The 27246-nt window shown below is 32.7% G+C and overlaps 3 protein-coding genes across 9 annotated transcripts in view; all 3 read left to right on the top strand.

The window, feature by feature from the left end:
* Positions 1 to 23: 23 nt before the first annotated feature.
* LOC144835080 (pleckstrin homology domain-containing family M member 1-like) lies at positions 24 to 12775 on the top strand. 7 transcript variants are annotated; one of them, XM_078690106.1, is made up of 17 exons: positions 24 to 42; positions 1557 to 1636; positions 1775 to 1815; positions 2075 to 2153; positions 2446 to 2541; positions 2750 to 2900; positions 3569 to 3697; positions 4564 to 5376; positions 5995 to 6116; positions 7125 to 7211; positions 8534 to 8560; positions 9373 to 9475; positions 10265 to 10387; positions 10636 to 10748; positions 11363 to 11494; positions 11847 to 12017; positions 12287 to 12775. In XM_078690106.1, the coding sequence occupies exons 2-17, from the start codon at positions 1568 to 1570 to the stop codon at positions 12425 to 12427; spliced, it is 2397 nt and encodes a 798-aa protein (XP_078546232.1). In that variant the 5' UTR covers positions 24 to 42; positions 1557 to 1567; the 3' UTR covers positions 12428 to 12775. The 7 variants fall into 7 exon arrangements, with proteins under 7 accessions (XP_078546232.1, XP_078546233.1, XP_078546230.1 ...); XM_078690107.1 differs by lacking the exon at positions 24 to 42 and adding an exon at positions 113 to 157 and having other exon boundaries at positions 5998 to 6116; XM_078690104.1 differs by lacking the exon at positions 24 to 42 and adding an exon at positions 113 to 157.
* A 533-nt stretch (positions 12776 to 13308) lies between these two features.
* LOC144835020 (beta-lactamase domain-containing protein 2-like) lies at positions 13309 to 16675 on the top strand. Its single transcript, XM_078690030.1, has 6 exons — positions 13309 to 13562; positions 13886 to 14186; positions 14269 to 14491; positions 15321 to 15514; positions 15938 to 16180; positions 16493 to 16675. The coding sequence occupies exons 1-6, from the start codon at positions 13423 to 13425 to the stop codon at positions 16673 to 16675; spliced, it is 1284 nt and encodes a 427-aa protein (XP_078546156.1). The 5' UTR covers positions 13309 to 13422.
* A 6431-nt stretch (positions 16676 to 23106) lies between these two features.
* LOC144835436 (uncharacterized) overlaps positions 23107 to 27246 on the top strand; it is a 200910-nt gene continuing 196770 nt past the window's right edge. The window contains exons 1-5 of the mRNA XM_078690521.1: positions 23107 to 23221; positions 23928 to 24149; positions 25091 to 25174; positions 25420 to 25615; positions 26385 to 26526. Of these exons, the coding sequence (XP_078546647.1) occupies positions 23107 to 23221; positions 23928 to 24149; positions 25091 to 25174; positions 25420 to 25615; positions 26385 to 26526 (759 nt within the window). The remainder of the gene's footprint in view (positions 23222 to 23927; positions 24150 to 25090; positions 25175 to 25419; positions 25616 to 26384; positions 26527 to 27246) is intronic.

Here is a 27246-nt window from a genome sequence, read left to right as displayed (position 1 = left end):
TGCTGACCTGCCGATGAAATGTGGGTACTGGATGATGAAAGTGTACGTACTGTAGAGGGCGTAATAACAAAAACAAGATACAATTTCTTCACACATAATAATAACAATTCAATCACACACACACATACACACGACGTACGTTCCTGCTAGCTGGAAGGTACAGTAAGCATAGGCCCTACCACCTAGTAGGCTAGGCCTAGCCTAAATTAAATAATAGCCTCATCCCCTACCTAGGCTAGTAGTAGGTAGGGCCTAGTTAGTTACCCCTAGTAATAGGCCCAGCCTCTTTTTTTCTCTTATTTAGTTTAGACTTAAGACTTTATTTACTAATAGGCCTAGTATTACTGGCCTAGTAAGCCTAGGCCTAGGCCTGCCACCTCTCTCTCTCCACATTATAAATAAACGTAATTTGGGCTACTTACTTACTCTAGGCCTAGCCTATAATAACTAGCCTAGTAGGCTAGATACTGTAGGCCTAGCTAGCTAGTAGGCTACTAGTACTAATATATTACCTCCTCCTCCCCCTGCAGCAAACTACTGACTGGGCACAACTTGCACCTCACTCGGTCAACTCTGGTCGGGTGCTAACTCAATTAGTAATACGTTGTAATGCAGTTTATTTCTTATGCAAAAAACAAAACAAATAAATAAAGACTTTTCTATGGAAATGGTGTTGAATTGGACCTCAAGACATCAACAAAGTAATTATTATCAAGGCCTGTGCTGTGAGATTCACAGCAATAGATTGCAGTCATCTATCTAAATTTGACACTCTTGGCAAGATTTACTGATTTGGTCTTGGCTGGTGTGTTTCATGAGGGCCCAGATGAAAATACAAGTCAAATATTCTTGCTTGTAGATGACAACCCTGTCCCCTGCTTCCCTGTAACCATAGCAGGGTTCATGAGAGACTGGTGATTGGAGCTTTTCTCTGCATATTATATTTCTACCCAGCTGCCCGGGTTATTTATTAGATTAACACTAGTGTTAGACCACGTAGGTATCTCTTGGATATCCTGACAGAACGGAGTTACTCGAGTACTGTGTTATGACTTGATGGAGGGGGAATGTCCTGATATGCCAGCATTGCCGAGGTATCTCTATACAGTACAGTACGAGGATGAATCATGGATTGTACGATAATGTATTAGCAGGTTTTATCACCATACACTGATTGTTGATAAGCGTCTGTGTGTGAATGAGTGGTGAATCGGACAGTGTACCTGATTGATAGTCTGGTGTCATAAATGCTTGGCTCACCTGATAGGCCCCTGGCTCAACTTCAGAATGTAGAGAAGGTAATTTTGACTCCTGCCCTAAACCTTGACTGCTGGGTGATCCAAAGTAGCAACTGACTGGAGACTCCAACCTGTACATACACGTTAATAGCTATAGTATAGTGTGTCTAGTTAGTAATGAGTTTCTTGTAATACCATTCAAAATCATCAGTTTAAATAAGCCTGCTCTCTTATGAGTGACACACATGACCTGGGGTCACAAGTGTTGACCCATACTAGAGGAGCATTTCACTATAGTTTTAATTTTATATCTTTTAGGAGCTTGAAAAATGGCTTCTGTGACTGTTTCAAATATAAAGCAACTCTTGAGTGAAGAGGTTGCTGCAGCTACCAAAAAGGTGAGTTTGTACCAATGGACATCCCATTATGAATGGAATGTATTTGTATAAATTTGTTTTAAGATTTATTTGTTGACTATTTTAAATTTTAATAGAACTTAACAGATAAAACCTGATTTGATTTTGTTTTTATTGCAGCTTCAGAGGGATCACATTGGGACGGACAGTGCAATTAGAAGGTGCGTAAGCTGCCAATTTCCAATTTTTACAATGCTACTTTGCAAGACCACATGGAGGACCATTGATACTATTGGAACTGTTTCACACAACCGCTTACATACTTCCTCTGTGCACAACCACTCCTGAAAATTGTTATAAAAATTAAATTAGGGACATTTCAAAGTCATAAAAGCATGACCATCTGAATCTGGGTGACTTTCATTTAATCCTACTCTCAGCATAACCTAGTAATCACTTTTTCTTTAACCTGATTAACAGTGGTGACACAGCTAATCGAATATGTAATGTACTGGAAGCCATATTTCTCCATGAACTTAAGGAGTCCTATGAAGTAAAGGTAAATGACTGATTTCTGTTTTGAATATTTCTTTACTTTTTGTGCTCCCCTTTTGGAAAATTCAAAAACTAGTAATGTTCTATCTACACTATAAAACTTTATGTGACAAAAAAATGTGATTGGCCCATATACAGTATGGACATGATGATGTCATATCACTACTATATTTGGGAATATCACTACCATACTTGGGCACATCACACAAACTTGTTCGATAGTGTAGACAGAGCTTAAGTTGCAATTTGACATAGCAGCTGATCCCACACACATGTTATTTCTTCTACCACTTTAGGCGTTTTGGCCGTTTGTGATCAAGTTTACTCATCGCGATGTTTGTAGGCAGATAGAAGGTTTGTCACAAATCACTACTGAGGTTGGCAGATGTAGGGTATGTATTTGATTGAATACATTATGTGCAATACTGTTGAATAAATGGGTGGAATAAGTGCTTCAGTTTACTAAGTGTCCCAGTTGAATTAACAATACAGTCAAGTAACCTTAAGCTCTAGGGTGTCTTGGGTCCTTGGGTTTAGCCAGTACTTGCTCATAGCTATTATGGCATATGATAATATAATATTGTAACATTTATGATATAGGCATGGATTCGACTTGCATTAAATGACTGTCTGTTTGAGAGTTACATAGATGCTATGCTGAGAGATACCAAAGCCGTCAAACAATTTTATAAAAGAACTGCTTACATCCGAGATGTCGAACATCCAGAAATTTTGAGAAAATGTGTGCAAGGTATTTAATATCGTAATGTTAACGTTAACACATGGCTGCAGTAAAGTCTATTACAGGAAATGCCATTTACATAGAAGCACACGTACAGACAAAAATAATTGGTACCGCATGAAGGCATAACCCTCTAAATCTCAAAAAGGCCCATTTACACCAAGACGATAACGATGATAAATATATGTTTTTCCTACAGAAAGCAAATAAAGTCGAAAAGGTTTTCATCCTACAACATATGATAGCCATTTAAATTGTCTTTGAAGAAAATAATTATTTCACATGTCCATTTAAATGACATCATGGTTAGTAAAATAAAGAGCAATAATATTGTGGTGATAAACAATTTTATTGTTTTTTTTTATCATCATTTCATTTGACATTGGCTTTTTAAAAATATTATTTTCATCAAAGACAGAATAAATTGTTATCCTAGTTCTAGAATGAAAACTTTTCTAATTATGTTTTATGTAAGAAAAATTCATATTTAACCAGTTTTCATCGATCATTATCGTTGTAGTATAATTTGGCCTTAAATGGTTATCTGGAATTAAAACTTCTTTCTGTTAGAAAGATGCATGTTTATCTATTTATCATTATCATCCTAGGGTGTGTATCCTTAACTGTCAAGCATTACAGGACATTTTTTTTATAAACACTTTGTTCTTGTTTTCCAGGTCTTAGTAACTTTTACTTCCAGCTTTCTTTAAACTCTTCAGTCATCAACATGTGGGGATCATCACCCAAAATGCTAACTGGAAGATGGCAGCCACCAGTAGAAATACAACAGACAAGCAGCCCAACATGTAGGTTTTATTCATAGATACGTCTAGACCATCAATTACCTCATGACGTTTTATCCATAGCTAGACAGTCAACTAGGTGACACTGAAGTTATGTGAAGATCTTCTCAAAAATGGCCACTGTATATCCTGTTAACAAATATTAATTATTACATTAAAAAAATAGTATAAATTTATATGTAAGAAATGTAAGATTTTTTTATTGGTTCTTAAGAACCAATAAAAAAAATCTTACATTTTTTTTCAATACAGCTTTTTATGAAATTAACTCTTGTTAATAATGGTAAAAATTAATTGAATTTTCTGGGTAAAAGTCTTCTTTTCTGCATATGAGAATCATTAAAAAATGTCTTGTGTTGGTAATCTAAACATGTTGCAATGCAAGCATAGTTGTGCACTTAGTAATGGGTGCTGCTTTAAACTGGCATATCAAATCACCTGATGTCATGTAGCATACAATCAATGCGGCCTTCATTTTTAGCTGTTGTTGTGTTGAAGTTTACTCTCTAGTAGTGTAATATTATTTCTATAATTGTTTTGTTTTACATACAATTTTTTTTAATGAACTATTAACATTTATTGGTAAAAGACTTCTATTTGCATATGAGAATCATAAAAGAATAAATTCTTATGTTGATAATCTTGCAAAATGCTGCAACGCAGTCATAGTGGTGCTCAGCTGTTGGGTATAGCTTCACTGATTGCATGATGTCTATTTTGAGCTGTTAATGTGTTGGAGTTGACTTTCTATTAGTTTATTCATTTTCATATGTTTTTTTTTTATTTTACTTCAGTTTAAAAGTGTTTGTTGCTAGTTTTGATATGAAGTTGTTTTAATAATGTAACCTTTCTTAAATGTTTTATTTCAGTATCACTGAAAAGCTCAGATGGATCTGAAGATAGTATTTTACCAAATAGTGGTTTCACACCAAAACGCAAACAAAGAAAAGGCAGTAGCACACGCAAAACATCAAGCATCCCTACACCTAATATAGAAGATCCCAATGAATCAGTTGGAGAACATTCAAGCTTCCGTGAATGTGAAATGAGTAGTGGATTGATTCATACCCCCTCTGAAGGAAGCCTGTCAATGGATTCTAACAATGAAAAGAATAGCGGACTTGGTAGTCAAGAAGGGGAGGAAGAACATTCAATGGAATCACATACTGCTGTTGATGGCAATAATGAAACAAATACAGGCTATATTAAATTTGAAGCGAGTGGACAATTAATTGTTAAGAATGATAGTGAACCATTGAATGCTGGTGATGTCATAGAAAGTAAAGAGACTATTGGTGATATTTCAAAAGATGTAGCAGAGGGATTGATGGAAAAATTAGATGTCAGAAAAGCAGAATATGAACCTAAAACCACATCAAAAACAATGGCAGCAGACCCGACAGATGATTCCATTATTTCTGAAGGTGCTTTTATTACTGATGACACAGAAAACCCATATGAAAGTCAGCAACAGTTTAAAGAAGACATTGCTGAAGATGTAGGTGACCCACCGTTTGAGTTTGTGGAAGAATCCAATAAAGATTCTGAACATTGTTTAAATCTAGATGAAGAGAGATGCAAAAAAGAGGAGATTTTTGGAAACAGTTTAGGGGCCCGAGGTGGTTGGTCATCTCAATTTGAGAATTCTAGCTCTTCAAAGACAGTAGTTGGCCCGGAAAATGGTGAGTACTAAATGCACCAGGACATGGTGTATTTCACTATCTCTAATTTATATACTTTACTGGTACGAGGATACGACTGTGTTAAATCTTTATGCTGTACCATGATAAACCTGTGCATTGATATGAGACTTTTGAGGCTATGCCATGCCTAATGTATATGTCTCTCCAGGAATATGAATTTTGATAATAGAGGCTTTTCAATTTGAGTGAGTTTGAAGTTCATACCCACATGGGTAGTAGTCGACTGTTACTCGTCCGCGGATATGTGAATGTTTAAATTCAGTGGACATTCACATTGACGTACCAATGAACGTATAATGTATTACATTGTAGTTCTTGTGTTGCTATTCCACTGCTGGTCCAGTGGTAGTGCAGAGAATTAGGCCATGCTATGTAAGTAGCTTAGGCCTAGCATAAATCAATAATATTTTGAATGATCAGACCAGCGTTTCTCCACATCAGGATTATTTTTATTAAGTGACTATAAATACAGGAAGTAAACTTTAATTATTTTTCATTTTTCTGTGGCCCCAAACAGGTAAGGCAGTACAGCACAAACATAGCACACACGTTTAAGTCACTTTTTTGTTATTTTTTAATCTGTATTAATTTTGTTAGTAGGTGGCAGTTACACATCTCTTCTCAACAACTATGCTGAAAACACAGCTGCCAAGTTGCTTCCTGCTTCAGTGGATACAGAGAAACTTATGGACAAAATTGCACCAAAGGGAGAAGAAAGGGTAATTTGTAATTAAATTTTTCATTCATTTTAGAATTATTCATCCAGATCACTTTTGGCTATTTCGAACCATGCTCTGTCAATATTTGTTTTTACAATTATGAAACAGGATATCAGGTATTCTCATTATTGTTTTAATATAGTGGACAACATCTGCAAATTACCCACATCACATCATCTCACAGAATGTATACATTACAATATTCAAGAAGATGAGCTACTCTTACCTGAAAGAGAAGAGCATCTCTTAACCATTTTGCTTAACTTATTTTTGTACATTGCTCAAAAGTTTGCTAAAAGAAAATAAAAAAGATAATAGTTTATAACTATGGATAAATTACTATTACTATTACTATTATTTTAACCAATCAGATGGCATGAATTTAAGCATGTGATATAGGTTATTATTCAAATATATAATATCTATATTATTATTGTTGTACATTTATATTTTATATATCTTATTCATTTATTCATAACATAATAATTATAATCCTTTTATTGAATTCTATGATGCCCATTGGATAAATTGCTTTGATTTTTATATATGTTGAGTTGGGCTATCTTCAAAGGTAACTCCAGGCTATTTTTATTTTTGTGAAATATATAAACATTATGAATTATAATTATTATAAAACAGTAGTAGAACCACCATACTGTTTCTACTTCAATGAACATTGGGAAAGTCTCAATACTCAGAACTCTGTGAGGCCAATTTGGAAAATAGATTTTCAAATGTATGTTTAAATCTTGATATTGGCAATTAATGTGAATGTGATTGTTCTTCCCAAACGATTGTGGGAATTAATTTTACATATAGTGAGCGACAATTAAATTGTTTAATGCTTTCATTTCTTTACAATGCTTCTTTCACTTCAACACTGTATGAAAATAGTTTGCATTAAAATATGGTTGCAAGTGATTAAATCAAAATTGAACCTGGAGTTACCCTTTAAGTTTAAAAAAGTGGGTTTATATTTGATTCAGTATAATATTTTGTTTTATTCAGACTAGCAATGATTTATGCGATGATTTGTTGGCTGATTATGATATTGTATTACCCATTCCATCATCCGCCTTGTTTTTGTCAGACCCTGTAAGCATAACATACTCATATATTGTTTATAGCATAGACGTATACCATACAGTAAATGATCGAACAAGTTCCACGGTTGAAATAGCACTGCTGAAAGCATAAGCACAGCAGTTGTTTTTAAAAATAAAAGATATTTGGAATACTGTTAAGCAACACTGTACAAGCTACAACAAGATTATTGATATTGTAAAGTTTCAATTGACTGGAACATTTAGAAAGAAATGCCTAATGCAAATTTTCAAATTTATCAAAAATACTTAAATTTGTAAATGGCACATAATTAATAATAGCCCTAAAAGATTACTTGATCGATCATTTAGCTATAAGGTATATAAAATGTTGTGTTGATGTATTGTGGTTAAAGATAGTGTGATGAAAGTTTAGAAAAGCATTGAACATGTCTCCAGTTATTTTATTATTACAGCATAACTTTCAACTCACGCCTTGGTAATAGTGGAATTATGGAATTCTTGTCAAATTGCTTGAAATTTTTCCTTTAGTTATTGTCATCTTATAGTATTTTGTCATCTATAATTGCATTGTTTTTGTCATTTTATTTGTTTATTTGCTTGGTTTTTGCAACTTTCTGTTTCTGTACTTCTTTTCTTTTTGTAGTTTATATAGTACATGAAGCTTTAACATTGTTTGTAATTGTTTTCATTGAATCACTCATGCTTGTTACTACTATATAATTTGTGGGTTTTAAATTTTGCATTTTTTGCATGGTGTTGTGTTTGTTTTTTTTGCTTACAATATAAAGTGATATGTTTTATTATGGGTCTTGTTAGTATATAACACAATGCAAGTAATTTAGACAATCACAATACAACAAGCAACACAATATACTGTAATCTTTATTAGAATAACTATCTCGTGTCAAATGGTGCGTCCAAGAAGTATACAAAACAAAACTTAAAACAACAATAAATCAAAAGTAATTGAAAGGACTAATTATGTAAAGACTGTCACTAATTGTTGTAAAATTAATTGAGTTTCACATTCATCTTTGCATTTCATCCTAATAGGATGAATTACATCACGACACAATTTTGAAAGGTCAAATATATATACTTAACCACTAGAAAATCAACATGAATCCTAGAAAAACTGAGCATAAATCCTATAAATAATTTCTTCCACTCAACTATAAATTCATGCACTGTAGACTAAACAAGCTTTATTATACATTATTTTTATTGATTGTTGTCATTTTATTGGTTAAATTGAGGGTTTCTTTTTTATTTTGTTCATCATATTTTTGTATATGATATAAATTTCCATGACTAACAATTTTCTTGTAAACCTTTTTGCTTGCAATAAAGAAATTTGGAGCCAGATGGTTAAATAAGGTAAATGTTAATGTCAAATTTGGTGTAGATTATTGTCAAGCAAAACGTATTATTGGTAATGTCAACTCTTTTCTTCTTTATCAATCTGGTTATTATGAATGCCGCAGTCAAATACCCAATAAGCAATTAAGAAATTGTTTAATGGCATCTTCACAATTTTTATTAAATATAAAAAAAATAAAATTATTTAATCAAGTGCCCCAGATGAATTAGTGCCCCAGATGAATTAGTGCCCCAGATGAATCAGTGCCCCAGATGAATTAGTGCCTTAGTTGAACAAGTTCTCCAGTTGAATAAGTTCCCCAGTTGAACAAGCTCCCCAGTTGAATAAGTTCGCTAGTTGAAAAAGCGCCCAGTTGAAAAAGCGCCCCAGTTGAAAAAGCTCCCCAGTTGAAAAAGCTCCCCAGTTGAAAAAGCTCCCCAGTTGAAAAAGCACCCAGTTGAAAAAACGCCCCAGTTGAAAAAACGCCCCAGTTGATAAAGCGCCCCAGTTGAACAAGCTCCTCAGTTGAACTATCTTCCCAGTTGAACAAGCTTCCCAGTTGAAGAAGCGCTCCGTTTAAAAATATCGCCCCAGTTCAACAAGCACCCCAGTTGAACAAGCTGCCCAGTTGAACAAGTGCCTTAATATGTGCCATTATTAAGAACAGCTCAATAACACAAGCACCTCAGTCATGCACACAATTATTTGATGTTTTCAGTACTGTTAATTTGAGCAATTTTTAAATTAAATGTTTTAATTTTATCTAGTTTGAAATGATTATTAAAATACTTATCAAATCATTGTTTTTTAAACTTTGTTTTCATTGCAGAAAGTTCAGCAACTGTTAGCAATTGTAACCAAGATATCACGTGAGAAAGGTCTTGATACTCAGAACTACCAATGTAAAGGATGTACAAGGCCAATTGGAATAAGTAAGTAAATGTTTTATATATTGGTCCTTGGTCCCCTACAGTCTGACAAACAAGTGTAATGATTTATTTTCCCCCATTAAAAATAATAAAAATAGGTTATGTTGTAGCCTATTAATAAGTTATTCACTTCTGCAGAAAAATAAAAAATTTTATTTTGTGACATTAAAATGGCGTATTCAACAACAAATTGTTCAGAAAGACAATATATCAATAAGTATAGTAATTTTTAAACTACATAGTTTACATATCAAACAGTACTACTGAGGGAGTTTCAATTCTGTCTCGAGTGGAAGAAATCTTTAACATTTTCACCCACAAGATGGAATGCATACAATAAAAATGTATTGTAGATGAGCATTCCAATGAAACAACATTTTTCTTTAACTTAACGCATCGCTTGTGATTGGTCAAATCTCTTACATTGCATTACGTCCTTGTGTTGCGTCTCTAATGGGAACCAGGACCATAGCCAGAATGAGGCAGACGAGCTGCTCTAAAATGTTTAATTTTCACCACCCACCCAAATTCCTCAGCAGATATCGTCAAATGTTATAATAGTAATTATATTTAAAGCATCTTTGCTCGTCTGTTTTTTACCACTCTGTATAAGAATACCATAAACCTCTTCTTCTTCTTCTTCTTCGTATTTGGAGCCAACTTCATATGTGAAGACTCTGCTCCTCCAACTCTGTTTTGCTAGCTCTACTGTGTTTGGTTGTGTATTATTATTATTAACCTTTATGGTGCTGTACATTTGCATCAAGATTTAATGGGTTTTTTTTTTCACAGTTTATGGAAAGGCTAAAGTATGTAGCTATGATGGTTGTTATTACTGTAATGAGTGTCATATCGATGAGGAATGTGTCATTCCAGCCAAGGTATTGCATAACTGGGACTTTCGTAAGCACAAAGGTAAGCACCCTCTATCACATTTTTATTCATTATTGACCTAGCAATGTCAAGATTTCTTGCAATATAAACTTCACCAAACGATATTTCCAACGTTGACACCAAAAATGAAAGTCGTATGAACAAACCCAAAACTATTACCTTACTCACCAAGATGTTAAGCATGTGTCCATTCTTAGAAATATATTTAAGTAGTAATTGTATAATTTTACAAATCAAGATAAATTTTAAATGCATTTTTTTTCTTGTAGTTGCAAGTTACACCAAAACATTTTTACAACAAGTTGAGAGCTTTCCTCTGATTGATGTTAGCTTCAGTAATCCTTCATTGTATGATGCAATAACAGAAGTACAAGACATAAAGGTGACTTACTCTGAAATATAGTAACTGCCCATTCTATGCACATTTTGAGCTTGCAAGTGTAGTTTTCAGCGACCTATTCCAACGAAAAATGCTTCTTTGAGGAAACTACTGTATAGTGTTATGTCAATTTTAATTTTATGATAAATACTGTATATGAGTTGATAAGAGAAATGGTCATGTTGGCGTCAGTCTTGACTCAAGCAAACTCTTTACCATTTAAGGTGAGGAAGTAGGGGTAGGGTCGGATATCTACTTCTTACTTGTGTTGCTATCTTTTTAACTACCGTATAACTATAATAATACAACTAAGTTTTATATAGTTAATTTGTCAATATGTATTTTTATTACATTTTATTGGAGAATATGTCTGAACCAGATCATTCTCATAAGCTTATTTCACACCAGACACTACACAGCAAATTTCAAATCAACTCATGTGGTTAGCTTCCAACTGACTATTCCAATCAGAGTTTAGGAATGATACAAAATCATTTGCTGCATTTCTGCAGTTCGATTTTAAAACCAACTCCACTCAAATGATGAATGTGTGTGCTGATTTTTTAGTCGCGTTAGTGTGAACCCAATCTTAATAAAATATTAATGTCTATTTTCAGGTGTTAAGAAACCAGCTGAAATACCTAAAAGCTTACCTCTTTACATGCAAGCAGTCAACTGCTGAAGAGCTTAAAAAGAAGGTGTGGCCAAGAGAGTATATGCTAGACCACGCCCATCTTTATTCTGTACAGGTAAATTTATTATGATACGATCGATACAATGATATTTATTGCCATTTAAACACTTAAACAACATGGTAAAAATGAAATTGTGTTTGGTTGAATTTAACATGCAAAACAGACATACAATTGCAATAATATATAAAGCATTGTAATCAGTGATGCTAAAGTTATTTTTTAAATACATGAATACAATTATAAGCAAGAATTTTTATTTAGGGGATGATTGGGATCATGACAAAAAAAAGCTGTGCGAACCAATCTTACCAAAATGGTTTTCCAGAATAAACAACATTTTAGGGCAAGCCTAAAAAGTTATTTGGTTTTGGAAGACTGTTGCTAATTATTTATTTAATATTTTCAGGATTTTCATCAAGTACAATCAGGCCAATTGGCTAAAGATCTTAAGAGAGTCATTAACTGGGCAGCTAAACATGTGTATAACTGCATTCTGTGTGGTCAAAAGGGCTTTATATGTGAACTCTGTGATAGCCCAAAGGTCATCTATCCATTTGATGTTGAACTCACCACAAGGGTAAGGAATTTTACAAAATCAATGTTATAAAATGGAACAGCTCACTATAGCTTTTGATTGATTGCAGCAGAAATTGTTCGATTATTTTTGACAGAAACTAATGCTATATAAAGATAAAGACTCAATTCAAGTATCAGTTTGTCAAATCTTTCACTTTCGCAGATTGTCTCATTTTAATTGGTCACACATTATTAATAGTCTACTTAATGATTATGTTATGTTTGTAAATTAGACGCTTTTATTGCAAAGTTTTCTGTTTCATTTTCAAGTGTGAAATTTGCAAGACTGTTTATCACAAAGCCTGTAGACAAGAACACCAGCCATGCTCAAAATGTACTAGGATAAAACAAAGACGAAGCCAGCTAAGGAATCCTGGGGAACCAGTTGATTTTGCTTCACCCTGGAGTTGATGATTAAACTATGAATCACACTAGAACTGATGAAATCAGACTGTAATAAATTGTGGAATAACCCAATATCTATAAAAAAAAATGGTGTTAAAGTCTAACAATAGGGAATGTTTTATTATGGAATAAAATTATATATATTTGTATATTATAAGAATTATTAGTAATATTTAAATTTATTTTGCAGAAACATTCTTTTATTATTAATTCATTTTGTAAAAAACAATAATGATTATTGTAAAATAAACAGCACTATAAAATACGATTCGTACATACATGCAGTCACTGGCCTGCTCCTTTTTTTCTGAAGTTAGATTTTGTTATATTGAATTACAATAAATATGTCCAATTCAAGAATATGCAGGATTTCTACTACTTTCTAGAAAATTTAGTATTGTTGGAATTCTGAACTGATTCTATGTCGTGGCGGAATGTTACTGATAGACCATGAATGGTTTCATGATCTTGTATTATATCATATATCATTTATTTCGCCAAAGATATAACAACACAAACAGAAATTCCAATCAATCAGGCAGGATCACCTAAATGTTATATAAAAAATAACAGTCGAGATGCAATGTTTATACTATTCATGTAGATAGTGCCGTTGTGGAAGTCTACTTATGTAGATACTATGCCGGGGTCATGGCGGATTTCATATTTAATTCACGGAGGAAATAGTTATTTCCTCCATGCTTATTTAAACTGTGCGTGGCGATATTCTACAAATATTATATTAAAGAGTTTTATGAATCATTGAACAAACGGTTCGAATCCAACCAGTCACTTAAACTACAGAAAAGATTATTACTTATTAGGCAATATTAGTTAAACACCAATATTTACTTGATTCGATAACCCTTAACCATTGTGTCTGCAATGCATGTCTCATGGTGGTATAAAGGTCGTCTTAAATCAATCTAATCATTGGGGCCTATTACATAGAATATTATTTTAGAACAGTACAGTATAATAAGAAAAAGAGTGTAATCAGCATGGATATACGAACAAGTGCAATATTTATTGCACTGTTAGCGTGTTTATTCTACTATGGACCCAAGTTTTCCAAGGAATTACCCGTGGTAGTGGATGGATATACTGCACCTGGGTTCGAATCGTTGCTGGAAGTTATGAGGTAAGGTAAAACAAACATTTTTCTCCACTGATGATTGAGAGTTGATATGAAGAGATGAAGGATGGAAGAGTCATGAACAAATGATGATGGGATTGAATGAGGTTGATTAATATGGGGAGAAGAAATTTATGTTAAACATACAGATTAAAGGAACCAAAATGTCCGTCTATGACAATGAGAAGATTGAGAAAAGTCAATTGTGGATATTTTGTGGTGAGACTACGAAAAAATTGAAAGACGGTAATTGATTACGACGTTACAAGATGGCAACTAATAAATGTGACCATGCCATTTCAAGAAAAACATTTTTTTTTGTTAAACAGAGAAAACTTTGTATCTGGTCCTGAACCAAAAGACAGTGGTTCAGCTTTTGCTGCGTACTATAAAGGAGTCAAAGTGGCACATCTCTGGGGCGGGTATGCAGACTCCGAGTCAAGGTCAGTGTGGAAGGAAGACACAATGACAGCAGCATACTCTTGCACCAAAGGTATTGCCGCAATAAGCGTAGCATATCTTGTGGATAAAGGGTTGCTTGACTATAATGACAAGGTTGTCAAGTACTGGCCGGAGTTTGGCAAAAATGGAAAAGAAAATATAACAGTGGAGATTCTACTCAGTCACCAGGTAAATATTATTTATTTATATCAATAAAATAAACAGTATATTGATTTTAAGAAAGAGAGTGAGCATCTTGTATTTTTTACAGGCTGGAATTCCATTTACTCCAGACGTGATGACGTATGATTTATTTCGGGACCATGATGCTTTGGGAGAAGCTTTAGCTGCTACAACACCTTTATGGCAACCCGGTACTCATGGCTACCACGCGCTAACCATGGGATCTTACTGTAGTCAACTCATTAAAAGAGTTGATCTTAAGAATAGGACACTTGGTAGATTCTTTGCGGAAGAAATAGCTATTCCATTTGGTAAGTGTGGTCGTTCGACAAAACTTTTAGCAACATGTCCATTGTGGGATCTTTGGATGTAATTATATCATTCGATGATACCATATTACAGTAGTAGTTAATATATTGCGGTTCGTTTGAAAGAGAACATTTTTTTGCTGAATTAAAATTTATTCAGCAAAATGCAATACACATTTTTGCAGAATTTTAATTCAAGGGACGTGTACTTTTTCAGTCACATGGTCTGCGTATTGTCAAACTTCATTCTCCATGCTGCGATTCTTCATTTTCTGGTATCATGTCTGATTCAGACCTTGATGACTAATGTTCTCCCAGAGTTTGAAATGAAATTGTTTTTGGTGAGATGAGTGTTATTGATTACAGAGAGATTATGATCGATAAACGTTGACGAACCCGACTTCTTCCTTCTACTTTTCCGCATATTTTATTTCTCCTTTCCTAATTGTGTATCCGAGATATTTTATTTGTCGTCTCTTAATCTCTTTTAGCACACTCCATTGGTAATTGAATATGTGGAAAATCTCTACACTTGAGCTACAATTACAAGCAATATTTATTTAATTCATGTTTGATAAAACGGACATAGTTATTCATTATGAAAGGACACATTTGTCATCATAAAATAAATGCCTTCTTTCTTTATTTTTTACAAACAATAGTTTGGTACTGATGCTGATAAAATCAATGTAGCAACCACTTATTTTAAGGAGTCTTTCTTATTATGTCTTTATGTGCAGATTGTAAACATTGATCTCCGAGAGATACGCTGTGTTTCATGATTTTATTATTACTTGATGATTTTACTAAGAAATGTTTTAATTGCTTGCAGATATTGACTTTCACATAGGACTTCCTTTGAAGGAAAACTATCGAGTAGCCAGACTTTCATTCTTATCTAACAACAATGCTCTGCGAGTATTAAAAGGGATTATGAAAGAAAAAAATCGTAGGATTGCTTATGCATATCTGCAACCTGGCAGTCTTGTGAATAAATTACTGGTCAACGCCGGTGAAGTTGCAGAGGTAACAAGCACGTTAAGCGTTGCATTACTAGATTAACTTGACACTGTATCCCCGTTAAACACTTAAATACAATGTCCTCCATATCACCAAACATATACAATGAACTATAACAGGTACAGGGCTGACATTTTAACAATATTTTGCTTGAAAAGACCTGTAAGTCAAGATACAGTACTTTCCAAAAGAATTTTATTAAAGATACGGACAAAATATTTGTTTCTTTGACAATAAACGTAAGCAAAATCAGTGACCTTAGGGTCTAAGTAAAATCATAAACAACATTGACTTTAAGCTGAGAGGATCAGTTTATAAGAATTACCTGTCGTTTCAATCATTCGGTTTGAAAAGCTGTATGGCCAAAACATATAGACATTATATAATACAATTATTAAGAATACAATTAATGTTTTCTTTCTGTTACAGTTGTGGCATTATAATGACCCGTATGTACGATCTATAGAAATTCCATCAGCGCTAGGAATTGGTACTGCGGAATCTTTAGCTAAAATCTACGGTATACTTGCTAACGGTGGAAGCTTGAACGGTAAAACTCTACTGTCGCCAGGGTTAATTGAGAAGTTAAATTCTGTTGTTGTGCCAGGTGTTGATGCCATATTCAATTATCCATCTCTTATAGGGTTGGGAACCATGATTAAACAACTAAATGTAGGTTTATTTCCAAAATATTTACCACTATTTATAACAACAACAAAAAGAATTTTTATTATTTGATAATTTAAATTTGTCGTTGACTCGTTTCAGTGTTTTTCTTTTATTACAAAGGATAATGATAATATTTTATGATTGATATTACTGTGAAAAACGTGTCTGTGCGGCCAACTTTGTCAAATTATCAGGAATATCCCGAAATTTAGGGAGTCTGGACTTATTTCTTTAGTTTTAGTTTTACATTTGTCACTTCCAGTAGTGTACATTCTACAGCTATCATGTTTTATTTTATGTGTCTTTCTACCACAGGAAACAAATACTTTCGGACATCCAGGTAACGGAGGTCAAATGTCAGCTGCTGATCCCAAGATGCGCCTTGGATACGCTTTTCTATCCCGTCATTCGTCATCGTATGGTTCTGGAAATGACCCTCGATACTTAGTGCTGCGTGAAGAACTTTACAACTGTGTCAGAAAACTGAACAAGAATTAAATAATACTGTGTTATTTTGAAGAGGGCTTGACTAATATGATTAGTTTCATAGCATTATGAGTTGTTATGCCTAATGATGATTAAATATATTAATACTTAATTAATTAATAATTTCCATACATATATTTTGTAAAGCACGGCAAAACCAAAACAAATTCCAGTTTCCAAACATGGTTAACACTATCATAATAATGTAAAGTAGGCCTATTGCTTATAATATGGCTGTATTCAAAGAAGGGTTTGTTTTTCATATAATTTGTTGTCTGTTTTGTATCTTTGGGGTTAAGTTCTGTTCACCAGCCATTGCAATTACTAGAGTATTAAATTAAATACAAAATATTGAGTAAAATGCGTATTGGAGCTGACGTAGCTTGGTGGTTATAATTTCCTTGCAATCATACGGTCCAGGTTACAATCCTGACCTAGTGGCAGGGTATAATTCAAAGACTGTTTCTATAGTTATCTAAACCTCAGACGAGACAATTAGTTGATAAGTATAGGCCTACGATACATTATAGTTTATCCATCCTGTATTGGCGAGTTTTGTTTAGCTATTGGATGCGTATATATAAACAACACATGTTTAGTAATAATCAGCAAAATAACACACGTCCTAAATGGTTAACTTAAATCTCAGTACCAAAATACGCAAGTATTAATTTGTTTGCTTTAGCATCGCTAAGTATCAACAATAAAAATGTCGTCTTGTCTCATGCATATCATTCTTATGATTAAATATCTCGATGTTTTCCACATTGGTCGCTCGTATTATACAAGATTTGATAAGCATATAATTTATCGGTACCAATAAGCTCGTATTATGTCGCAGGACAATTTCGAATTGATTGTGAAGGATTTTTTAATTTGGTAGGCCTACTCAATTTCTGTTTATACAATATTTGTATTGTTAATTCAAATACACTCTGTAATTTACTTGAAGAGTTTACGGTAACTCTTAATGTAAGGCCGTCTGATATAACATTTAATCTGAATTGTAGTTAATTTCTTTATACAATCTTTTGTAATTATTTTTTATTTTACATTTTTGTAGGCCTTCTTATTCTTCTATATAAAAATGAATGCAATAAGAAAGACACTGGGGAAAGAGAGTTGTCGATTATCTGCAAAATGGTGGTGATTTATTTTTCTTTTATTATTGTTCAATGAAAACCGAATCATTCCCCTATCCTCAAGTGATACAATGACAACATATCCCAAGATTATGGTTAGCACTGTATAAAGCTGGTTGATAATTCCTATTCTAACATGGGGTTCAAAGAACTTAATTTAAGTCAATTGCATACATCGTGATCCAATGAAGGTTTTAGCTACACATTATATGCACAATAAGTAGGCTGGTTATTGTGGTTTTTTGAAGCTGATTTATTTTTACAACTCACTAGTACAATGATTTTGTTAAAAAATGTATACATTAATGCTATGCCGCAAAATGTACACAATTATTTCTTAATCACAATTAAATTGTGATTTGAAACATGATTCCGTTGCAATTTTATGCCGTTTTACACTCAAATAAATAGGCCTACTTTCTAATCAAATTGGTTGATATAATACACTATCCGTGTTGAAATGTTGCAAGCTATTAAATGAACAAAAGTGCTCAATACAAATCAAGAGCAAAATAGATCAATAAAAGACTATATTTCAACATTTTAGACTCAAAGTATATGCACCTGATGCTTGAAAAGTGATTTCTATCACCTTTTATGAAACTCCCTGTATTCCTATGTATGCAAATAAAATGTTGAAATTGTAACTGTCTTGAGCCATAATTGTATTAATCTATGCATAAAATATGTATTATAGAATTTGAAAATAGCCGTTAGAATGACCAATGATACATTAAAACGAAAATGAAACCCTTTACCTGACTACATCAATAGGCATATTATAATAGCGATTATAGGTTTTAAGTTTATTCAAATTGCTCGCTTTCACCGTATTCTCAAATGTGAAAATTTAAACCATAAAAGGCGGGTATGACTGACTGACCGACTTATAGTAAACCAATAAAAATCAACCATGTATGATTGTTTACATCAAAGAATTTATATTTACATAGGTCTACACTCAACTGAACTTTGATACACTGCTCTTTGGTATTACGATGAACAGTCTGCTGTATCCTACCGCTTCCAGTGAATCGTTAAAAAATAACATTGAGAAAGTATGGTTGGAATAACGTCTAGTAGTAGGCATAAAGTAAGTATAGCTTTACGATTTTTGTATTTGAGAGAACATGCATGGTATATTTAACAACCCCTGGTATAAGTACCTATAAAGGCCAATAATATACCCAGTACTCTTATTATTAGATAGTAGGCCGGCTCATTTAAAATGAATACAAATAATGGCGATGAATTTTCAATTTGTCCAGTACAGTATTTTATGTTCTAATCTAGTAGATCTATAATACACAGTTATACTGTTCAAAGTAAGTACGGTTTCTGGAAATCCCCTGAAACTGTTACCGGTACGCTTGGCTGGGAACGAATGCCTGACCCACCGCTATACCTTGTCGCCCATTACAATCACCTGAAAAACAAAACCGTCAATCGTTATAGTTTTGTAAGCTATTTATGTAAAATTATATTAAATGTTCATTGCATAAGAATCATTATTATCTTAAGCTCAATTGTTTTTACTGTTATTACGTTTTATGTATTTGTTATTTATTTAATTTTATTTGGATGCACCGGTAATAATGTGTGACCTGTTACAAAATTGTCACTCAATATTATTATTTCACCGATTGAAATACATTAAAACATTTAATTTTCCTGTCTTTGCCCTGGATCCTCTAAATGTTTTGGGGTAGTGCTTTCTACCAATGGCGGCGGCCACAATAGGTCACACTGTTGTTTCTGCTTTATACACATTTTCAGTTTTACCCAGTCCTGAATAATTGTTTTACGGTTATAATTTGTTTGTTCTACAGTATTTATAATATAAAATAGAAATATTTTCTTTTTTGCTTCAGACTTTTGTAGCTGTGTATTTTTTATTAGTAGGCGTCTTACTGGATATTATTAAAAAAGGTTAGTTTTATATATATATATTGCAACATACACATAATCAAATGCTTGTGACCGCATACCTCTCTAGTCCTCACGTATCATCCTATGAATAATAAGGTTATTATTTTTATTCACGAGGCGGGATCTCCGAAGAGATAATTTTATATATATAAACAAATCAAGCAAAGAACATTAATTCTAAACCGCTCGGTGATATACTGAAATTTAATTAATTAATTTGAAACGATAAAGATGAGGACATCTGTGAGAATGAGAAAAAGTCGCCTCAACCGAGACTCGAACTCGGACCGTCTGCTTGATATGCCACTGCCCTAACATTAGACCACTGGGGCTTTCATGGTATTGTTCAATCTCGATTGGATAGCGACTCTAACATTCTCGGCGTGGTACAGCGGAACAGCACTAGTCCTCAATTTTACGCACGCGCAACAGAGATCAAATTGATACGCCCTCATCTTTCAGTATTTGTATTCACGAGGCAGGATCTCCGAAGAGATACTTTTATCTATATATAAATTATGGTTAATTCTGACATAGGCGAGCACAATGCAAAAACTTCGGTACAAATCTCCGCCTTGGATACCTACCTTATCTATCTCAGATGTACCGCGAAACGTAGATTTGATAACATTAATGTGCAGTTCGACGCTATTTTTCCATATTTCTAACTTAGCAAGATATTATAAAGAGTTTTTTAACAACGTTTATGATTTCAACAGTAGATTTTCTACTCAATTTCAATTCTTGGCGGTCAAGTTATTTCCGGGTTTATGATAAGTTCAAGTACCTTGCAGCAACTTGGTTTCAACTATTTTCTCTCTTTTATACACAAGGGAGCAGTTAAAATAATAGATTTGACCCTAAAGGTGACTGGAAACAGGCACTTTCCATCAATCAATACAGTGTCTATTTGGAAGACTAAAAAAAAAATCATATAGGACTGGAGCTTAAGTTGGCCATTAGTCATAGCCATTTTAGTTTTTTGTTTATTTTAGGAACGGACCGCGCGTGTGAAAGGTACAGTAGTTAAAAAATAAAAATTATACTGCAAATTAATAAAGATCAAATTAAATATACGCCATATAGAATCGGAATATATTGTGGGGAATAGTATTATAAAATTACATAGGGAGATTTGATGATAAGACATTAATCGAGTGAAATCCCGATAGCTGGCAGGAATAACTGTAGGCTATCTGTGTCCTGTTAGGACCGAGATGTCTGCCCATGTTGCAAGCCTTAATGTCTTCTTTCTTGTACCCCCCACATTTATAATAACACAATTATACTATTTGTAGTAGAATTCATCGCACTGTTATCTACAATTTACCAAGCATTTGTTATTCTTTTTTACCACTTTTCATATCTATTAGATTAGTTTTACGAATGTCAAGCATTTTCAATAATGGTAACCGACAGAAAACGTAAAAGAAGAACATTATCATTCCGAGAACCATCGTCTACGCTTCCTAGAGGGGGAGCGAGCGAAGCGAGCTCACCCTCTAGTATATATAAACAAATCAGGCAAAAAACATTAATTCTAAACCGCCCGGTGATATACTGAACTTTAATTAATTAATTTGAAACTATAAAGAAAGTTTAACCTATTATCCTAAAATATTCACAGTTTAAAAACTGCATTTCAAACAAAATATAGGATTTGGGGACCAGAATTGTGTATTTATAATTCTTTCACGTCGAGCAATTTGAGTTGTGGTACGCGCCTGATGCTTACCTCTAAATCCGCCCTTGATTAGAAAATTTAAGAGAACTAATTCTTTTTTTAATTTGATTGATTGATTAATTAAAAAGAATAAATAGAGGTAATCAACTCTCTCATCAAACAGTACCACCCATTTATAGTTAATACACTTTGGTTTTGTATTTTGTCTTGGGTAGTGTACATGTACGTAGGCCTAACATCTGAAATTACTAATCGTATTTCAACTTTAAAGGTGTGGGCAATTTTAATAAAAGACCATCAAAAGAACCTGAATAGAATCTGAATTTGTTCTAGAATGTTAATTTTATTAATTTACATTTAATCTAGTTACATCTTTAAATGTATATTTACATAATTATAATATATAATAATAATCTGTAATCGAAATAACAATCATTTGAATTTGATCATTATGATTTGTTGTTCTTTTTGCAGAAGAAGCGCATGGTCAATTGGTGACAACATCAAACCAGGTTGCCAAAGAAGGTGATGCTGAAGTGGTGATACCTTGTGATTATACGCAACTTATTTCTACTACACCTGCTGGTATACAATGGGATGAACTAGATGAAGATGGAGCAATCATTAAACCTGCAGGCTTTGTTAATGATAAGAGGATAAAACATGGTCGTTTTGAATTAATAGCAACACTTGGAAAAGCTGACTTGGTGATCTTAATGCCAAACAGATCTGATTCTCACCGAATATTTGAGTGTCAGATACAGACATCAAGTGGAACCATTGAAAGATCAAATCCTTCTATTCTAACTGTATATCGTGAGTAACATAGCATTTTAATATCATACAACTGTAGAGTTTGAGATAATAAAAATGTGTTTTTTTTTTACTAATTCTTTAAATGTATCAATTATTTCAAGACTAGGCCTACATTGTTTGTTATAGGTACAAATTCCTCAATATCAATTTAATTAAACTTTATACTGTATTAAAAAAGGTATGAGAGTTAATTTTATGTATTGTCATAGTGCCATTTTCTTGTTTTATTTTAGATATCTAAAATGTTAATGAATAGCACAAAAATATTCTCAAGTATAATAGTTAATCTTCAAAAAGTTAAATGCTTAGTGGTTTATATTTTTGTTGCAATAATGTTAAAAATGATATTTTTGCAACAAAATACAGGACAGATATAATATTCATCTTTCTTCAAAGTAAGCAGCATTTTGTAGAAAAATAAAAAAAAAAACATACAAGCTCACTAATGAGCCATGGAGCTATAGTATAATGAATGCGATGAAAATGCAAAATATATACCCAAAATATATTTGACAAGCGCTTCACACGAATTTGCGAAGTATATGCTGTCTGGTGTATAGATCCAATTGTTCATGCAGAATTTGAATATACTTCAGTACACAGTTGCAGAACAAGTAGAGTACATACCGTTTACTGTTTCCGTGTGTTTACAACGGTTATTTTATCATTTTACTATTCTTGTTTCAGACTTAGATAAACCAGTTATTGATGAATTAGCAATGTCTATATACAAAGGTCAATCAGTGACTTTTACATGTATTAAACCCGAAGGCAATCCTGTTCCTCGCATTACTTGGTGTCAAGATGGGCAGACAGTCGACATAAAAAACCCTAGATATGAGATTGCAAATAACAGTACATACTCTGTTCTTATGATTAAATCAGCTACTGAAGAAGATGATGGGAAATATACATGTAAAGCAGAAAGTGATCATTTTAAAGGGGATGATGCCAAAACAAGTGTGGGAAAACAGTTAATAGTATATTGTATGTAAACATTCATTAGAATACCAGTATTTGTATGTAACAATTTTAATTAACATAAAGAATTGTGACATTTTTATCTCCAAAATATTGTGGATTTTTTCAATTTTTTCACATTTATAATTTTGTTAATTTTAATACTGTACTTGAATTTGTTGTTTTTACTAGTTAGGTAATATTGATTGTTAGTACACATGAAGGCCTATCGACTGATGTTGAAAGTGTGTATATATAATAGAGAAAGACCACCCTGTCTCCTTTTGTTGTATTTCTTTTATTCCTGTCCACCCAGGCAGCACTTGCCAGTTCTTATGCTATGACGTTATCCAAATGCCTCCACTTGCACTGATGAAGGGCTAGTGTTGCCCGAAAGCTCTGCTAATTTTTCTGGCTGTTTTACTTTATCGTTTTGATTTAGCTTTTCCCTTTTTTTTATCTCTATTGAGATCCAGCCACTTATACCCACAGAATTGTTATTTTTTCAGTAATTTGCCTTTGGAGTTATAATAGAGGGGGAGAGAGAGAGAGAGGATCATCACAAATACTGAATTCATGAATACAATATCTGTTTATGTATAATACATTTTGACAATAGTTTAAGTCCGTCAGCTAACATTCCAAAATTATTAATTAACACAAAAATAAAAATGATGTGATCGTATATTATGTAAATTAAAAATTGATCTGCATTGATTTTGCCCCTTTTTAGATATTGCTATTACTTTTACACTTGAAGATGGTTTTGCAACCTGTACTGTAAAAGGCTATCCTAAGCCATCATCGGTATCTATATTACAAGATGGAAAAGAAGTGAAGAAAGGAAAAAATACAGCAACTATAGAAATTAATGATGAGATATGCCAATCTAATCTTACATGTTATGCGGAGAATGCAATGCTAAATGAAACAACGTTAGAGAAATGTAGTGCAGGTAATATACAATAATAAACGTTATACGGTAGTTGGATGGGGTGGGGTGATAGTGCGTGTGTAAGCATGAGATGTATGATAATCGTAACTTATATAAATAAAATAATTACAAATGTTCGCCTTTTTTATGCCATTTATCTAGCTGCTTAACACGTTCAACACATTGCTACTCCTACCCTGTGTTGCATGCTTGGTGGGATTTGTTACGCCCTTTCACAAAAAAGATGTGTCTGTCCCTGTTTCCATGTTTTTAAGTTTACATTAATTAGACTCCTTTGCAGATTGCAGCACCATACCTGATCATGAAGTATAAACAAAAGTGGAAATATTTATATTGTGCATACAAAACTAATTAAACACAACTCCAAAGAATCTAAATATTAAGCATACATTGAACAATAGATAAACATCACAAGGTGAAATGTTTCCTTAATGACACTTTCAATTTATGTAGTAGTGTTGCTTTCTACTGGTTTCACTTTTTGATTTGATTAAATATTTTGCAAACAAAAAGAAAATAATCACAACCACGCAGTATTATTATTTAGTGGTGCTTCTTGTTTCCTCTGTACAATTGAATAAAGGAAAATAATTTGTTCAGCAAATTGATTAATGATAATTATCACAAAAGTACCACGGAAAAGCTGCTACGTACTACCAGACGATTTCATCGTGCATGTTAATTTTAACCATAATGAGATTTATAATTATGTTATTGTAAGACATTTTTACATTTGACAAATACAAAAAAACAAATTAACTTTTAGGGCCTATCAGCTAATATGGGTCATTCTGAAGAGTGTAAAGTATTAAAGTAATACATTTTTTTCAAAATTTGTTAAATAAGCAATAATTTAATTGCAAAGAAAGGTTTTGTTTTAGCATATTTTACACTTTGATTTTAATATGGCCTATTATAAAGATGGTGAATTGTTTTTGTAGGTATTGCAGGAGGTTCAGTAACATTGTACATTGTTATGATTGTGATTTGTCTTGGTTTGTTGCTATGGTTACTGCTTCTTGTTTGTAAGTAAGATGTCTTTTCCTTTAATTATTCATTTTTTTTTAATTGCAAGATTTGATATAACATGAACATTAAGATATTCATATTGCTGTGAGCTTGTGAGCACTTGATAATATATCAATTTGTTACAATTAAATTTTATGTATATGAATTGATGATTAAAGAAGACTTTGTCCTTTTTATTGATTAAATGGTAGTAAATTTAAATGATTTATTTTTAAATAATATTTTTAATTTAAATGTTTAGATTTTATGCATTACAAGAATATTGAGTGGAGCGATAAAGATATTGATATAGCCACAGTTGAAGGAGGAAAGCCAGTTATGATGAGTTGGAAATACCGTCCAAGTATTGCAAGATTCAAGACTTTTGAAATAAAAAAAGAAGACAATGTGCTTTGTTCGAATCAGAAGCAATTCAGTAATTGTAAAACGGTCTGCCAGTATGTCTGTTATTGCTGTGTTTACTTTTGTGGATTTTTTTGTGTTGAATACTTTAACAAATCATGTAAGTTATATATCTTTTCTCATAGGTAATTAATTCCAGATTTTCCCCCCATTTTTTTTCAATCCACGTTTCTTATTTTTGCTGTATACAAAGTAGTAAAAGTATAAATAATGTTCATTTAAAATGTATTATGGTAGTAATATTTTTAGTCTAAATAAACTACACTGCATCCATACTCAGACATTATATAAATTGTGCTTATCATGGAGATGGTTAAATATAATGCAACTCCGTTATCAGTGAGTGTTGTATACATTAATTTAAACTCATTTACTATTATTTTGTCCCTATATAAAAAATGTAAAAGATAAAGATAAAACGAAGCATGGAAACAAGTAAGTTTATTTTAAAATATTATAATAATTTATATAGTTATGTTATGTATGATAGTTATTTTAATTTATGGTTATATAAAATTCAAGATTTTTTTATATTTTGGTGTTTTTGTCTTGTTTTAATGGAAATTGCAATTACAACAGTCAATGTGTAGTGATTTTGGTATGCAGCAGCCAATAGTATCATATTTAAACCTAAATTGTTTGGGATAAACGAATTTATATTATTTATTTTTGTATCCAAAAACACACGCACACAGCATTAATAAATAACACCATCAAAAGCAAGATATTCTTTTAAATAACTTTGCCTATTGAAATTCTTGATCCTGGTGTATTTTATTTTAATATATTTTTTTAACTATAAAGCAGAGGTGGTGAAGAGTGTGAGATGATGATTAAAGAAAGAGAAGGTCCTGAAGGTGCAGAGATTCCTGCTGTCAAACCAAGCTCACCTAATCAGACGAAGGATACCGCTGCGCAAGAATCAACAAAGTCTGGACAAACTGAGGTAATTTATGATTAAACTACGGTACTATTTCTTTAATGTTTAGAACTACAAAGAAATAAAGAAACATGTTTACTGATAGTTGGTTGTAGTCCCCGACGAAGGTATTTCCGGTAGGGTAATTCATTCATTTATCTTTTATTCCGGAAAAAAAATTCTCCATAGCTCAATAACAAATTAGTGTACATTATTATAAATATAAAGGAAACAACAGTACAGGTAATTGTGCATTAGAGCTAATACACTATGTAGAACTTTCTCAAAATGCTCTAAAAGCATAAAGTGTTTTTTGTTTAAAACATATTGTAATAACTTCTCTGTGGGCAAATTTTAATGTAAAATCTATGGAAGCACTAAAGTTGTGCTTCAACAATGCCTTACGCCTGCTCCTTAATAAACCTAGGTCATGCAGTGCCAGCACCATGTTTGTAGAAAACCACATCTGCTCGTTCTACGAACTATATCGTAAAGTGGTGTTTGGCATGTTGTGCAGGTTGGAGAGGATGTATATATATATAGATATATATAAAAAAAAAACCTACGCCACATAGTCACGTGGTTAAAACAATAGCTTCATCCATCTACCATGTAGATTGGATGAAGGAAAAGCAAATTCATAAATACATTTTGTGACAATATGGGCCTGTCCTGCTTTTAGAGCATTTTGAGAAAGTTCTACATAGTGTATTAGCTCTAATGCACAATTACCTGTACTGTCGTTTG

Source organism: Antedon bifida, chromosome 2 (genome assembly GCF_963402885.1).
Source record: "Antedon bifida chromosome 2, ecAntBifi1.1, whole genome shotgun sequence".
In the NCBI taxonomy this organism is placed as follows: Eukaryota; Metazoa; Echinodermata; class Crinoidea; order Comatulida; family Antedonidae; genus Antedon; species Antedon bifida.
Note: the sequence above shows the minus strand (reverse complement) of the source record. Positions and strands in the feature narration are given on the sequence as shown.